General features: G+C 45.2%; 1 protein-coding gene across 4 annotated transcripts in view; it reads right to left on the bottom strand.

Annotated features, from left to right (window-relative positions):
- The window catches only part of NECTIN3 (nectin cell adhesion molecule 3), a 231,461-nt gene that overhangs the window by 149,891 nt on the left and 63,595 nt on the right, over positions 1–17,975 (bottom strand). For all 4 annotated transcript variants that reach the window (XM_030204184.1, XM_030204183.1, XM_030204185.1 and 1 more), the window contains exon 2: positions 2,820–3,161. In XM_030204184.1, the coding sequence (XP_030060044.1) occupies positions 2,820–3,161 (342 nt within the window). The remainder of the gene's footprint in view (positions 1–2,819; positions 3,162–17,975) is intronic.

Here is a 17,975-nt window from a genome sequence, read left to right as displayed (position 1 = left end):
AGAGCGGCGACGGCACAACTCTCTCCATGCGCAAAAGAAAGAACTGGCGGGAACGGTCACGCACGGGCGGGAAGACGGCCGCGCATGCGCGGTGGGCGTGCCCTGCGTGCGGACCGCCCGCGAAGCTTCTTCCGGTTGGTGGGGGCTGCCGCGGACGTCACCCAGTCGTGAGAACAAGCAGCCTGCTTGTCCTCGGAGAAAACGCAGGTTCAATGTGGCTTACATTAGAAAATATAGTGAGAGAAAAAAATAGAATTCAGTTATATTATGGGAGCAGGTAGATGGTTATGTCTGAAATATTTAACAAAGTTGAGATTAGCACATACACCCCCCAACTGAGCATTTAAAAGTCTGTCCTTTAATGAAGCCGCATGTTCAGAAATCATAGCCTTAAGTATAGACAGTTATTCAAATATCACCACATGAACATAGCAGAACAGGCATTCATACACACATTGCAAAAGTAAACCAACTTCTACAGAGGACATCCAAAACTAATTTTTATTTTCTCATTTCCATCTTCCAAAATTAGGACCCAAAGCAGTCCAAAACAAGTAAAGTCAGAAACACAGTTTAAACCTAATTGTTCAACCACCCTTAGGATTCACCTTTTGGGTATGCATGCAAGAGTTGGATAAACGAATTAAAACAAAGTTTGAAGCATATACCCTTAATATGTAATACTTGGTAGCAATAATGAAACAGTGATGGACTATTCATATAATAAGCAGCCTGAGCCAACAGATTTATTTTCCACTGAACATAATTAACTTTGTATGAACTTGGCAGATAATAGTGAACTGGATAATATTGGCACATTTAGACTGACTCTGGACAGAACTTCTGCATGAAGAAAGCCCTTCCCTCATTATTCAATAGTAATAAAAAAGGCAAGTGCATTTTTATAATATACCACTGCATTCCACAAAACAAAAGGAGCAAGTTCCTACATGCCATCTTTTTCTTTTGTTGTAGGCACAGGAGGAGAAAAAAAAAAAAAAAAGAGAGCAAGTTAAATGCTCCCAGTTTTCAAACTAATTCATTTTTTTTAAATTGTATTTATAAATAGTAAGTCTTATTGTTAACCACCTGATTCCCATAACATAATGTCTGTTTTAGTTGCCCCTTTATTGGTGAAAACATCTCTGTATGAATACAGGGAGTCCCTAGAACTAGCCCCTCAAAATGACAATACTCTAACTGATGAAACCAATACCTCCTCTGTGTACATCTGTATGCTGCATAAGCCAATATGTTTGAAAATATAAGGGAAATCAAATAAAAATTCTACCAACAATAAAGTACGACAATGTGAACAGAGCATCTTATAGGTTTGCTTGCTTTGTTTTGAGTGAACAGCAATGACACCTGCGTGGGAAGAGGGAAAGGGAGATCAACCTATTTGGCTTCAACTTTTTGACCATGCCATCTTCTGTTCTCAGTCTAACTTCCTTGTACTGCCAGAAGCTTCTCTCTGCTGTTGGGGGGGGGGGGGGGGGCGGAGGTCTGCCGGACCTCTAGCCCCCCGTTTCACCTTGCTCGGGGCAGGGGTAGTTGGTTCTGGTGGTCCCATGGACCTCCAGCCCGGGTTTAACAAGTCTGGGCTTTTGACAGCCCAGATCTGTCAGTCAAACATGATCGAGAGAATTGTGTGCTTAAATTTGCATGCAATTAGCTCTGGTCATAGATGCAGTAAAGCCCCGCGCTGTTCCAGTGCTATTTTTTTTGAGCGTTGTTTGGAATAGCACGGGGCTTTTGATCATCTGCCCTTTAGATTGCAAGCCCTCAGAGACAAGAAAATACCTAATGTACTTGAATGTAACTCACCTTGAGCTATTACTGAAAAAGGAGTGAGCAAAATCCAAACAAATATAAAAAAATGGTTTTCTTCATTACTGGTATTAATTCAAATAGCAACCTGCTGCAGATCCAGCTACCTACACAGAACTAATCACAAGTTACCAGAATGTCTCCTGGTAGTGTTACAGACTGCAAGAATATTGAAGAGAAAGGAACCCTATCTTTTGAAAATAGAGACTGGAAGACAGATGTGTTTAGTATAGATCAACTTAGTGGATTCAAATTTCCAGCTCCATAAGAATGTATGATGGCATTACAGAATCTGCTAGGTATAGTACATGCTGAATGAGTCAAGGAACATTCCTTCAAATCATACAAACACACCCTATACTCTGACATTTCCAAATCTAAAGTTTGCCACCCCCTCTGCTAAAATCCCATACACAAACTGGGAAGCCTTGAAACACAGAGGTAGAGAAAATGTTTTAACCTCAACTAATGAACAGAAAATGGAGCCTGATCATGTGGTCAGCTCTCCTCTACTTACACTACAGGGCACTTGGGAACTATTCAATGAAGACTCACTGGGAGGAGGCGGCTTTTCTGACAGGACCACTTAGAATCAGATAAATATGCAGAACTTAAATTAACCTGGTATACACAGATTCACAATAAACTTTTCTGTTAGCAGCGTAGCTGATGCTGTAAACATACCTTAACTATGCCCTTGCAGTTACAGCACTGTACAAACAGATCATCTCTGACATTCAAAGCTTGAGATTACCACAGCTCTTCTTTCAGGAGTAAAGCTATTTCTATAGTGAAAGAATCTAAAGAGCAAGATAAAGCAAATTCATGGAATATAGAATGTTAGTGATTCAGGTATATCAGAGTCCAGTTTTCAAAACCAGAGTACAATTTGTACCTAGAATTCAATGTGTCAACCACATATGTACTAAAAAAAATTTCTAGTGAAAAAAAGGTTAATTATCAAACCAAATAATGAAACACATACATACCCAATATGGTTACACTTGTTGACGCCTGAGCATTTCCTAGTGGGAATGTCACAGCTTTGCATATGTATTCTCCCGCATCTGAGAAATCAATGTTATTGATGACAATAGTTGCATCCGAGAATGAATAGTTTTTAAATGTGGTCCTCCCTTGATATTTCCCTTGAAAAGACACTCCATAGTGAGGATGATGAACAGCAACAGTTTGAGTATATTTACCAACCAACTTCTCCCAAGAGATTTGAGTTATTGTTTCATTCATGTCAATTATACATTTCAGTGTGACATTCTTCCCCCACACAGCTGTCACATGAGAATCAACAATAATTGGTCCAGCTAAGGCACCTAAAAAGAAATAAATAATTATAATTAATTAACCTGAATGGATAATAGAAGTATTAACTCATTTGCTACATTTAATTATCTCTTCAGCAATATTTGAACGTGCCATGAAGCCATTATATGGAAAAATACATACCAGGCACAGCATGTGTAATACTAAGTCAATCAGTGATCTAAAGAGTGATTTATTAGCTTAAATATATATTGGGGGGAGGGGGAAAGGGACTTGATATACCGCCTTTCTGTGGCGTTTACATATTTATAGGTACTTATTTTGTACTTGGGACAATGGAGGGTTAAGTGACTTGCCCAGAGTCACAAAGAACTGCAGGGAATCCAGTTCCCCAGGATCAAAGTCTGCTATGCCCTTTTTTATCAAGGTATTTTGTCTTCCATGGCATTCTATTTAGGGCCAGAATACTCCTCAACAGCAGACAAATTTACAACTTGTCTAAAGGAGTAAATATGTGTATACAGATATGTATTTTACAGAACATATACATATCAAAACTCCATCCAAATTACACCTTTGGAAATACATAGATCATATAAAGGTGGGTACAATCTTGTAATAAACCTGTATCTACATAGATTCATAGTTATTGATAAGGCATCCTGCTGAAGTCAGTAAAACCCTCTGATCTATAATTAATTCCAAATAACTCAAAACTGATTTCTAAGTATACTTCACCTTTGGAAAGGCCAGAAAGCACGAAAAAAAAAAAAAAAAGAGTTGATATCCCAATTGCATTTTAAACAGAGACACGGTCACCCTGTCGAAAAATTTGCTTGATTCTGTGTAATACACGTCTGAAAAGTACCCGAAATTGACAGTATCGGAGGTCAGCATTCACCGAGAACTCTGGTACCATATTGACTCCACTGAATTCACAGGGGTCCAAACTTTTAGTGGGCACTAGAGTATAAACCAGCATAAAACCCAGAGACTGAGTTTCCTCATGGAGTTTAGCAAAAAGTCTCATAGGTGGGCCCCAAATTGAAGACCTAAACTACCCAGTTCTAAAGATCTTAGATACTGATTTAATTGCCAGTATGCAACGGTATCATCCATTGTAGTAAATCCATCAAGCATGGTCCGGTCTGAATATAAAACATACTCCAATTAAGGGTACCTCTCTGGTACAAGAGCTATTTTTGTTAGTAAAACACATACATGTAGAAAGATTTACGTAATTACCCTCATTGTCAAAGCCTAATTTGACTAATGATGCTAACTCGCTTGTCATATGTGGACTAAACAAGTCTGATAAACACAAATAACTATGCCATTATCCAGGATCTCTTATGAAGGGAAAATTAGGTTCTTACCTTGGTAATTTTCTTTCCTTTAGTCATAGCAGATGAAGCCATTACGTATGGGTTATGTCCATCAACCAGCAGGGGAGATAGAGAGCACTCAAACTTTCACAGTGCCCTCTTGGCCAGCTAGCTCCACTGCCTCTTCAGTATTTGAAGCTTCCAAAGCAGTATGGCAAACCGCAATGGGAATCACAAGAGCTTTCCTCACAGCGAACGATGGCCCATCACAAGGGCATGAACTCATAAAGGAGGGAATGCACATCCTCCTGGAGGGAATAAACTCATCCTCCTTATTGTATAAGTGGAGGGGAACACACGCGCCTCCTGGAGGGAATCACACATCCTCCCAACACACTGGAGGGAATGAACTCATCCTCCTATTTATAGAACTGGAGGGGAACACACGCGCCTCCTGGAGAGAATCAACACATCCTCCAAAAAAAACATGCTGGAGGGAATGAACACATCCTCCTAAATTTAAACTGAACATGAATCCTGAAGATTGTTTTCCAACTTTCTCCCAAGGAAGGAACTTCAGGAAATTAGAACAGAACCTGAAAAACAGATTCACAGCATACAGACAATCATACAGGGAGGGCTCATGGCTTCATCTGCTATGACTAAAGGAAAGAAAATTACCAAGGTAAGAACTTAATTTTCCCTTCCTTGTCATCAAGCAGATGAAGCCATTACGTATGGGATGTAACAAAGCAATCCCTAGATAGGGTGGGAACAAGCCACACCACGCGCTAGCACTTGTGCACCAAAACGCGCATCCCTCCTGGCAGCCACATCCAGCCTGTAATGTCGGGCAAAGGAGAGCTTAGAAGCCCATGTTGCTGCACTGCATATCTCTTGAAGAGAGAGTGCTCCAGTTTCAGCCCAAGAGGAAGAAATCGCTCTAGTAGAATGTGCCTTAAAGGCTACAGGCGGAACCCTGCCGGCCAGCAGATAAGCTGAAAAGATAAGTTTCTTTGAGCCAGCGGGCAATAGTGGCTTTAGACGCTGGAGACCCTCTGCGAGAACCGGATAGCAAAACAAACAGATGATCAGAAGTCCTGAAAGAGTTAGTAACTCGCAGATACTGCAGCAGAGTCCTGCGCACATCCAAAAGGTGCAGCTGCCCAAAAGATTCCTCGCCGCAGCATGCTGTCCGAGAGCCACCACTCCATGCTGAGATGGGCCGCAGGGAGCCAAGTAAGTCTGCATTGGTAATCCTGAGAAATAGGAGACCATCTCCGGAGTAGGGAATACTGTAGAGGTCTCAGGTGCGCTCTCGCCCAGGGTACCACTTCCATCGTGGCTGTCATCGATCCCAGCAGCTGGACAATGTCCCAAGCTCGCAGGTGGGGCATCCTCAGGAGCAGACGGACCTGATTCTGAAGCTTGCACCGCCTTGGCTCGGGTAGGAACACATAGCCCGAGACTGTGTCGAATCTGGCCCCCAAAAACTCTAGAGATTGTGAAGGGGACAGGTGACTTTTGGCCATATTGACGACCCAGCCTAGAGATTGCAGTACTGAGACCACTCTGGCTGTAGCTTGTAAGCTCTCTGTTGCAGAGTCTGCTCTGATGAGCCAGTCGTCTAGGTACGGGTGAACCCTGATACCTTCTCGCCTGAGAAAAGCAGCTACTACCACCATTACCTTCGAAAAGGTTCGGGGAGCTGTGGCGAGGCCAAAAGGCAAGGCCCTGAACTGGAAATGTTTTCCCAACACCGCAAACCTCAGAAACTTCTGGTGCGGGGGCCAAATCGGTATGTGCAAGTAAGCTTCTTTCAGGTCTAGAGACGTGAGAAACTCTCCTGGCTGAACCGCCGCAATGACGGAGCGCAGGGATTCCATGTGGAAATGCCGCACTCTCAGGGACTTGTTCACTTCTTTTAAGTCCAGAATAGGGCGAAAGGACCCACCTTTTCGCGGCACCACAAAGTAGATGGAGTATCGGCCGCAGCCTTGCTCGGCGGGAGGCACCGGGGTCACTGCCCCTAACTGAATCAGACCTTGCAAAGTCCCCTCCACCGCCGCCCGCTTGACGGCAGAACCGCATCAGGACTCCACAAACACGTCTCTTACTGGGGCGTTGAATTCTATTCTGTATCCATCTCTGATCAGGTCCAGAACCCACTGATCTGAGGAAATCTTGGCCCACTCCTCGACAAAGAGGGAAAGCCGTCCTCCGATGACAGGCATCGAGGAGAGGGCCGGCGCACCATCATTGAGAGGGTCGCCCCTGAACTCTTGGTCTTGAGTCACCGGCTGCGGAACGCTTGTCCGAGCGAAAGGAGTTCCTCTGCTGACCACGGGAACGTGAAGTGAACCCAGCAGAACGCCCCGGGCGGTACCTTCTAGCTTCACGGAAGCGAGGTCTGTACGAGGAGTGGACCGCCTGGCCCTTAGAGGAAGGCCTCTGCCTATCTTCGGGCAAGCGCTGGGGTTTTGGATCACCCAGGCCTTTCACAATTATCTCTAACTCCTCACCAAATAGGAGAAGTCCTTGAAAAGGCAACTTCACCAACCTTTGCTTAGAGGCCATGTCCGCTGCCCAGTGTCGTAGCCACAGACGACGGCGAGCCGCCACTGCTACTGCCATTTGTTTAGCCTAAGCTCTGACAAGGTCATAAAGGGCATCAGCCAGAAAGGACAAGGCCACCTCCATCCGCGGAGCCACATCCAAGAAGGGCTCCTCTCCATCTCCGGGCTGAGCCACTGCCTGTTGCAGCCAAGCTAGGCAGGCTCTCACAGCATAACAGCTGCATGCAGACGCCCGAACAGTGAGACCTGCAATTTCAAAGGACCGTTTCAACGCTGTTTCCAGCCTACGGTCTTGAACATTCTTCAGGGCAACACCTCCTTCAACAGGGAGGGTAGTTCTCTTTGTCAGCGCAGTGACTAGGGCATCCACTGTAGGCATTTGAAAACGAGCCATATGTCCCTCACGCAGAGGGTATAACTGCCCCATAGCCCTGGAAACTCTCAAAGGTCCCTCGGGGTCAGCCCACTGAGCTGAAACAAGCTCTAGGATGGAGTCATGCAAAGGGAAGGCCCGAGCAGCTTTCTTGGTACTAGCCATCCTGGGATTACCCGAGGAGGCCATGCCACTGTCAGGATCTTCAATCGAGAGGGCCTGCAGGGTATCTGAAATAAGCGCTGGCAGCTCATCACGGTGGAAAATCCTCACCGCAGAGGGATCATCCAGATCCTGTGGTAAATCCGCAGCCTGTCCGGTGCTAGCCACTCCTGAAATAACCTCATCTCGAGGTGCCCCACCCGGCTCAGATCTCTCCGTGTCCACGGAGGCCGCGCCATGCGGTGTAAGCAAAATGGCGCCCGCTGCCAGCTCAGAGCGGGAAGAAACATCGCTCGCCATGCTCGGGCCGGCTCCTACGCCAATACAGCACGATTTACAGAGCCCTGCTGCTGATTTGCGCTTGCCACAAGTGGAACAGCGCTTTACATTGTCAGCAGCCATCGCCGAAAAACGGCGGTAAAATCCAAAATGGCGGTTTCACGCCAAAATCGCCCCGATCGCGGGCCCACCCCGGAGGAGTTGGAAAACACTCTTACCTCAAAGGATCTAGTGTACAACTACGATCCTGCTGAAAATCAGGTCAAAAACCTCTGTTCTTGCCTCTGTGCCTCCAGGTCTCTAATATACTACTGGCTTTGTGCACTGTCAGCTGTACCTTTCTCTCTCTCTCTCTCTCAGGAGACCAGCAGAGGACTAACTGGTTCACTTGTGAGAGAAAATCCCTGCTACTACAGTTCTCAGGATCTTTATCTGACTTCCCCAAGCTTTGTGCCTGATCAGCTTCAAGCAAGGCGCAGTGTCCCCACGGGTGCAAGGAGCCGCCCATAATATGGCGCCGTGCCCCGACGGGCATGCGCTCTGGGCCAGCGGGGTGCAAGCGAGGCATGATGGGCATGTTCCCGCCGCCCGAAGGGCACCCCGCTGAAAGGGGGAAGAGCTACAAGCCCCTGGGCAGAGCCCGGAAGGCCTCTTCATGGAAAACTGCTAGACTTTTCTTACCTTCTTCCCTCTCCTTTCCCCCCCCCTTCTCATTCCATGACAGGGCTTCCCTGTCACAAAATTTGCAGACTAATGTACAGCCCAAACTCCCAAGGCAAAGTAGTACTGATGATATCAACTACCAGATGAAGAGCAGCTAAAAATTGGAAAGTAACACAATTAATTCCTTCAGGTTGAAATGTGTAGGTGGCTCTTTCAGGTTGCAGATACTACTACTACTATTAGCATTTATATAGCGCTACCAGACGCACGCAGCGCTGAACAATTGACAACAGATTACTTTAACAGATATCAATGTAGTTGACACTACTAGATAGCAAATACTACTTATTTCATACAGGTAACTTCACTTTGCCAATGTAGTTGACCAGATAGAGCTGATATCCAGCCAACTGCCTGAGGGAAAGAATGTAGCATGCTTGAACTTTTTCAATTCTCTACCTCACCATCTCGAGCTGTAAAAGTGCCTTACATTAAAGGAGCTCAATTGTAGATGGCAGTGGCAGCAACTAGAAATTGAACCAGACTCCCAATACATCAGGATCTGAGTAATACACCATGCGTTCTTGCAGAATTGAGTATGCAGTCTAGAACTGAATTTAAATATCAGGGCCTTTTTTTTTTTTGTGATAATGAAAACACTAGTAGCAAGAATCTGCAGGTTGTGGAAGCTAGAGTGACTAGATATGGAAGAATGGCCTCTGGATTAAGAAAAATCTTCCAGGGAAGAGGAGAACGTTAACTCAAATTGTTGTAATAGGAGCATCTGCAGGGCAGAAAAATCTTCCTTAATTGGGGAAGAAAGAAAAACACTGGAGGAATGCTTGGAGGTACACAAGAAAAGCTAGATTGATCTAGAAAAAAAAAAGTGATTGGCTATCATGGTTTTACATAGTATTCTTTTTTAATAACTGAAAGGTTAGAAAGTACCTGTTTTCTGTAGCAACTGTTTTGCCTCTTAACTTGTCACTGAGGCCCAGATGCATCAACCAAACATAAAAGAATCTAAAACGTTAAAGTCCTTAACGAATTTGAAAAAACGAAGAATGCACCAAAAAAACAAGGTCGCACATGTTCGGTACGGTATTGAAAAGTACAATGTATCAAAGATTCGTTAAACTGGTGTATTCCCCTTCGGTAATCGGCCCCTAAATCATGCGCAGAGCAGCCAAGCGTTATGCTGGCTGCTCTGCGCATGCCACAAACGTCAAAGGTCCCTCGGGAGGGGGCAAAGGCGCTTGTCAGGAGCGTCCTGTATGGACGGCCTTGCCCTCCCCCCCCCGCCCGAGGTCCCTGCTGCTCCCCGCTTCCCGCACGAAAACTCAAAATTTTAGCAGCCCCGGCCCCCTCCCTTCCTTTCTCTCTACTCTCCCACAGCTCCGCCTCCCGCCTTCCTCTGCCCCGTCCCTGAGGTCGTCGCCGCACCCCCCCCTCCACCAGGCCCCCCCCTCCGCATTACCGGGCCCATGCAGCGCCTCTCACCTCTTGTGTGACGGCGCTGCAGGGGCAAGAACATCTGATTGCCGCCTGTCTTCAGGACGTCTCTCTCCTTTCCTGATCTGGGCAAGCCGCCGTCTGACGTAGGTATGTCAGACGGGGTCGAGGCCCAGGTCAGGGAAGGAGAGACACGTCCTGAAGACAGGCGGAAATCAGATGTTCTTCTTGCCCGTGCAACGCCTTCACACAGAGGTAAGAGGCACTGCGCGGGCCTGGTAATGCGGAGAAGGGGCGGAGGATGGCGGGAGGCAGAGCTGTGGGAGAGCAGAGAGAAAGGAAGAGAGGAAGGGAGGGGGGCGGGGGCTGCTAAAATTTTGAGTTTTCGTGCAGGGGGAAGTGGGGAGCAGTGGGGACCTCGGGCGGGGGGGGGGGGGGGGGGCAAGGCCGTCCATACAGGACGCTCCTGACGAGCGCCTTTGCCCCCTCCCGATCCTTCTTCGATTTTTGTTTTGCTTTTCTATTAATGCAGGGGGAAGGCTATGAAGTACTGCATCCACCTTGTCATTCTTTATTGGTAGCGATTTTATTTAATCTCACTTAAACATGCCATCTTGGATTTTTATGCTGCAGGGGGAAGCGGGGAGTGACAGCTCAGGCCTTAATGACAGCTCTGACCTCACGTTAAATATTTTGCGGTAAATGATTCGGTGTAATCCTTGGTATGGTTAGTGCATCCTGAGTCGTCTACATTACAATGGTAGTTACTCGTTTGCATTCCGTTTTCGTTAGCTGCTAGCGTTGTCGGAAAATGGCCTTTAATGCATGCTACGGGTGAAAATTTCTTCGTTAAAGGGTCATTAAAGTTTTGTGCACCTGGGTCTGAGTAGGTGTTATGTGTTTGTTGTCTGTCTTAAAAGGATATGTAGGGACCTAGCAATGAAGATAGGGAGCTTCTTTTATAAAACAGACTTTGGGACCATTCCCATCTCCTAAAAGTTCAAAGGGATAGGAAGGGGGAGATACTGAAGGGCAGAGAGAAACGAAGGATCACAGAGTGTAGAAAAATGTGCAGTTGCAGTATCAAAGGCCTTTGATTTTTTTTTTTTTTAACAGTAGGAGCTGAGGTAAAAATGGCACTGAAAGCCTAATTCTCTGCAATCACTAGGCCTGAAAAAATATAAAAAAGCAGAAAATTTCTATCCAGAGTACCTGAAGTCTTTTACACAGCTCAAATGCAGAGGCACTGCTGGAACCACATGAATAGTAAAAGCAATAGTAGCAGAAGCCCAGTAAGCCCAAAATAGATGGCTTCCCATGTTTTCATAGGTTACTGCAACCAACTGCAAAAATCCATCTTGAATTTTTTCTTTAACTTTTAGAGACGATGCTTAAATAGCATGGCAAGGAGTACATAGACCCAACTCAGCGCTATGAGTAACTCATCAGGAACCATCAGGCTCCGCTCATTCTGCCTTGCCTTACCCTATGCTTCGAACAACCTTCCTGAGCCCTTACGCCAAGCCCCCTCCCTACCCGTCTTCAAGTCTTTGCTTAAAGCCCACCTCTTCAATGCTGCGTTCGGCACCTAACCCTTACCGTTCAGTGAATCCAGACTCCCCCAGTTTGACTGCCCCTATCGGACCGACCGTTATCTTGTCTATTAGATTGCAAGCTCTTTGCGCAGGGACTGTCTCTCTTTGTTAAATTGTACAGCGCTGTGTAACCCTAGAAGCGCTCTAGAAATGTTAAGTAGTAGTATGTTGGTGACGTCAGCTCGCCTCCAGCGTTCCCTTCCCTCTCATAGTCCCGCCCTCCTGTAGAGACGAAATGATGTCAGAGTAGGGCGGGACACTGAGTGGGAACGCTGGGGCCACACAAGCCCAGCCTGCCTGCCGCTGCTCTGACCTGAGGTAAGATGGACGGCTTACAGGCAGGGCGACAGGAAGGACAGAGTCACTGGCCATGGAGGGGAGGGGAGAATCAGTGCACATGCAGGGGATCGGAGGACAGGGCAGGGCAGAGGACAATCGCTGGACACGGAGGAGAGGGGAAGGCAGGGCCGAATCGCTGGACACGGAGGGGAGGAGAGGGCAGGGCCGAATCGCTGGACACGGAGGGGAGAAGAGGGCAGGGGAGAATCGCTGGACACGGAGGGGAGGAGAGGGCAAGGGAGAATCACTGGACACGGAGGGAAGGTCAGAATCCTGGGATAAGAAGGGGAGGGCAGGGAAGAGGAGAATCACTAGAAATGAAGGGAAGGCCAGAATCGCGGGACACGGAGGGGACGGCAGGGCAGAGGAGAATCGCTGCACATGGAGGGGAGGTCAGAATCGCGGGACACGGAGGAGATGGGAGAGAAGGGAAGAATCGCTGGACATGGAAGGGAGAGAGGAGAAATCGATTAGACGAGAGCCTTCCTAGGGCCCGTTTCATTTTTGACGAAATGGGCTTTGTTGCACTAGTACTCAATATGCTCTGCAGGAACTACAAAGAGGTAAACGTCAACTAAATAAGCTTACATGAGAGCAGAGCCTTCAAGACTAGAGATATGATCAACTCGAAACTAAAGAGCCTTTGAAGTTAAAATGCCTTCATGACCAAAATAGCATCGGGTTTACAAGACTTCATAGCTGATAGATTACTTCGGGTCCAAAGTTCTTTCACAGCCGAGTGTCTTAAGGCTGAAGTGCTTTTATGGTTATGGGTCTAAAGTAGTTTCACAGCTGATAAATCAACAGGGCCAAACAACTTCCTGCCTGAAGTGCCTTCACAGCAGAGATGCCGTCAAGACTGAAGCGCTTCCACAATTTAGAAGCCTATGGTGGAAGAAGCGCCTTCATGGCTAAAGTGTCTTCATGGCTGCACTGCCTATGGGCAGTCCTCTCTTCACAAAAGAAATCAGTTTTGAGCTGAACTGGTAGCACAATGAATCCACTCAGTGAAATCAGACAAATAGGCATCCAAATAATTAAAACAACAACAACAACTTCCCTGGAGGTATACAGTGTGAGAAGTATATTAAAAAACAAAAACAAAGACAACTCCCTCCCTTAATCTGTCCTGTCACCAGAAATGCAACTCATTCTTGAAAAGGTTTACCTTTCTATTTTCTCAACATTCAGGGTGGTGGGAAGGGGGAAGCACAGTGGGTGTGCCCCTCAAAGACTCAGGCTGTGCAGTGGACTTAAATCCCCTCAACTCAACTAGGAGCCAGTAGATTAACTGGACCAGGGGCGAGCTTTAATCCAACTCTTCAGGAATGGTGGTGGTGGTGGAGGGACCCTGCACTATCAAGTATCACCCCAGCTCCAAGCAAATTCTCTGTATATTTTTTAGGATCCTTCAAAGGAACAAAATATCTTTCAGGAGGTACCCCCCCCCCCATTCTCTACTGATACGCAACTGAGAAAGTGGGTCAGAAGGAGCTCAAGAAGCACAGTCTAGGAGCTGCATGGTCCATCCACCATCGGCTGGAGACGCTGAACATTGTGTGGCTGCACGATACTCTTGAAGGGTGAATCACACAGAACTATTTTGTTTCTCTATCTCCATTTGCTGATCGGTGGTCACAGAATACCTGTCATCACTGAATATATGACAGTTTGTTAGTTTTATAAGAATATGTGGTAGAGTATAATCTGGGTTAATATCCTTCTAATCACACATTTATTATAGTACTATTCACGACATTTGAGGGGTTATATTTTACAATAAATAATTCACCCAATCTTTCTTCCCCCCTCTCCCATGTGCCCCCCCCCCCCCAGTGCCTTTACCCATTCTCTCTCTTTCTCTGTGCCTTCATCCTCTCTCTCTCCATGCGCCCCCCCCCTCTTGTGCCTTCACCCATTATTTCTCTCTCTGTGCCCCCATGCCTTCACCCATTCTCTCTCTCTGTGCCCCCCCGTGCCTTCACCCATTATCTCTCTCTCTCTGTGCCCCCCTGTGCCTTCACACATTATCTCTCTCTCTCTCTCTGTGTGCCCCCTGTGCCTTCACCCATTATCTTCTTCTCTGTGCCCCCCTGTGCCTTCACTCATTAGCTCTCTCTCTGTGCCCCCCTGTGCCTTCACCCATTATCTCTCTGTTCCCCTATGTGGCCCCCTGTGCCTTCACCCATTATCTCTCTGTTCCCCTATGTGGCCCCCTGTGCCTTCCCTCAGTCTCACTCTCTCTCTCCCCGTGTAATATTTGGTAGTTACATACATTATTGCAAAACTTGGCAATGAAAAAGTGAACAGACCTGGGTGTTGGATTGGGTACTGGTTTTGGGAATAAAATAGCTGAAGATGGCAGGGAATGTAATTAATTGACTACTAGCAGAAGAAACAGAAGCCATCATTCTTTCACTCTGGTAGACCTTGCACATGTGGAGAGCAATGGTATGATAGAACTGGTATGATAGAGTACTGATAGAACTGAAAAATGAGCTTGCGGAGCTACTGTTAGTGATATGCAATTTATCCTTAAAATCGAGCATGGTACCGGAAGATTGGAGGATGACCAATGTAATGCCGATTATTAAAAAAGGTTCCCGGGGAGATCCAGGAAATTATAGACCGGTGAGTCTGACGTCGGTGCTGGGGAAAATGGTAGAGGCTATTATCAAAAACAAAATTACAGAGCACATCCAAGGACATGGATTACTGAGACCAAGTCAGCACGGCTTTTGTGTGGGGAAATCTTGCCTGATCAATTTACTTCAATTCTTTGAAGGAGTAAACAAACATGTGGACAAAGGGGAGCCGGTTGATACTGTGTATCTGGATTTTCAAAAGGCGTTTGACAAGGTACCTCATGAAAGGCTACAGAGGAAATTGGAGGGTCATGGGATAGGAGGAAATGTCCTATTGTGGATTAAAAATTGGTTGAAGGATAGGAAACAGAGAGTGGGGTTAAATGGGCAGTATTCACAATGGAGAAGGGTAGTTAGTGGGGTTCCTCAGGGGTCTGTGCTAGGACCACTGCTTTTTAATATATTTATAAATGATTTAGACATGGGAGTAACTAGCGAGGTAATTAAATTTGCTGATGACAAAGTTATTCAAAGTTGTTAACTCGCGACAGGATTGTGAAAAATTACAGAAGGACCTTACGAGACTGAGCGGCTAAATGGCAGATGACTTTTAATGTGAGCAAGTGCAAGGTGATGCATGTGGGGAAAAAAAACCCGAATTATAGCTACGTCATGCAAGGTTCCATGTTAGGAGTTACGGACCAAAAAAGGGATCTAGGTGTCGTCGTCGATAATACACTGAAACCTTCTGCTCAGTGTGCTGCTGCAGCTAGGAAAGCGAATAGAATGTTGGGTATTAATAGGAAAGGTATGGAAAACAGGTGTGAGGATGTTATAATGCCGTTGTATCGCTCCATGGTGTGACCGCACCTTGAGTATTGTGTTCAATTCTGGTCGCCGCATCTCAAGAAAGATATAGTAGAATTGGAAAAGGTGCAGCGAAGGGCGACTAAAATGATAGCGGGGATGGGACGACTTCCCTATGAAGAAAGACTAAGGAGGCTAGGGCTTTTCAGCTTGGAGAAGAAACGGCTGAGGGGAGACATGACAGAGGCATATAAAATAATGAGTGGAGTGGAACAGGTGGATGTGAAGCGTCTGTTCATGCTTTCAAAAAATACTAGGACTAGGGGGCATGCGATGAAACTACAGTGTAGTAAATTTAAAACAAATCGGAGAAAATGTTTCTTCACCCAACGCATAATTAAATTCGAATTCGTTGCCGGAGAATGTGGTGAAGGCGGTTAAGCTTGGCAGAGTTTAAAAAGGGGTTAGACGGTTTCCTAAAGGACAAGTCCATAAACCACTATTAAATGGACTTGGGAAAAATCCACAATTCCAGGAATAACATGTATAGAATGTTTGTATGTTTGGGAAGCTTGCCAAGTGCCCTTGGCCTGGATTGGCCGCTGTCGTGGACAGCATGCTGGGCTTGATGGACCCTTGGTCTTTTCCCAGTGTGGCATTATTTATGTACTTACTTATGTACTTATGATTGAGAAGATGGGGGGGGAGGGGGAGAGAGAATGGAGTTGGTGTTGGTTTATGCTGTGTGTACATTTACATAATTGGATTCACTTCTACTGGAAAAGTCTGGATACACTGCTTTGGTCTTTGCCTATTATCATTTACTATATATCTGTGTAAAATTTCCTAACAAAACAATGTGTTTAGAATAAATCCTGGATTCCAAAATTGCTTTAAAGCTCCCATTGATTTTATATATTTGATGGGGTCACTCTGCTATTATGCCAGATAACAAGGCAGTAAATTAGCACATCTCTCTATATAAAAGGCAACCCCAACGTTCTGAAGCCTCCACGGAAGTTGAGGTGCCCGAGATATCCGATGTGCCCTGGAGTGTCTGCACCGCCCTCGCGTCAAAATGTCATGACGTCGAGGGCGGAGCTATGACACTCGAGGGCCGAAACAGAAATGCCACAGGCACGGCCACAGAGGCGCAGCAAAAAAAAAAAACCCTCCCCACACACAGCCCCCAACAAGGCAAGTAGCTCGGAGGGACAGAGGGAGGGAGCCCCTTGCTAGCGCCCGTTTCATTGCGCTCAGAAACGGGCATTTTTTCCTAGTTTTCTATAAAATCCATCTTATTTGTGGGCAAATCAATCTTACTATATTAGATAACACAAAATTCATGGCAAAGATCAATGTGATTAGATGGAATGTTAAATAATACTAAAAAAATATATTAAAAAGCATACATAACAGCTCAGTTTTCAGCTTGCTGAGAAAATATGACTCAATAAATTAAAATGAGTTTTATATCCTGCTCTATGTAATAAAGATTTTACATATTCTACATAGGCTTATTTATCAACAGATACAAATGAAGAAAAAGTGAGAGGAAGCGTCCAAAAATCATTCCATCATTAATTTAATTTTGACATTTATAATCTGTTTAGCCATCAAATTCTATGTGGAATACAACAAAGTGAAAGCCATCAATATAAAATCATTACATAAAGTATACAAAAATCACACAAAATGACTTAAAAAATAGAACCACTTGTCATTCGTATAGCAATTGACTAATACAAATAGTTTTGAAACAGTCAAGTCTTTAAAAGCTTGAACAGACATTCCAATGAGCAGAAGGAATGAGCAAGAATCTACTTGTAAATTAAGGGACGGAAAAAAATATGTGAATCAGAAGAAAGTTTTTCAAAGAAGTAGATCAGCATACACAGAAAAACAAATGGCAAATGTACAAATATAGTTGGAAATATAGGGCTCCTTTTACAAAGCTGCGCTAGCAATTCTAGCATGGTAAATGTGACAAAGTCCATAGGAACTGAATGAACTTGTTTGCATTTGCTGCGCCGGAATCACTAGGGTGGCTTTGTAAAAGGAGCCAATGTGTTAATCAAGGTACCATACATGGATCAAGGGCAGACACATGAATGACTAAGAAGAGGTGAACTAAAATCTAAGGATGAGAGATTGATAGTTGAAGCTTACAGATGAGATAGTTCTCAGCTAGCAAAGAAAAGAAAACTGGTACAACTGATATTTGTAGATTCTGTTAAGGAAGAGCTGGGCATGGTTACTCATCTCATGGCTGGCTGCGAAGTGTTGATGGTGAAAAATATTTATACAGAAAGGCACAACAAAGTGACATCTCATTCACTGGAAACTATGCAAACATTATAATATCACTGTACCAGAAAAGCACTAGGATTATGACCCCAAGAGAATTGTGGGAAATGAAGAGTTTATGATCACCTGGGATATAACGGTAAAAGAGAACAATGCCAGAATGTCAGTCCCAAGCGATTACTCTGGCACGATGCAAGTTTTTACAGTGAGAGTTATCAGTAAATTTGAGAGACTGAGATCATACTCCACATACTTTAGTTTTACACATACCATGACAGAAATGAACCTCACTCCTAAGCTAATCAATCTGGAGAAATTGACTACATTTTATAGCAAGTGATTCATCATGCTAGTAAATGTTGCACTAATTAGGCATAATAAAATATAGCAGAAATTACCTA

Source organism: Microcaecilia unicolor, chromosome 5 (assembly GCF_901765095.1).
Source record: "Microcaecilia unicolor chromosome 5, aMicUni1.1, whole genome shotgun sequence".
NCBI classification, from domain to species: domain Eukaryota; kingdom Metazoa; phylum Chordata; class Amphibia; order Gymnophiona; family Siphonopidae; genus Microcaecilia; species Microcaecilia unicolor.
The sequence above is the reverse complement of the archived record's forward strand: the minus strand, read 5'-3'. Positions and strand labels throughout refer to the sequence as shown.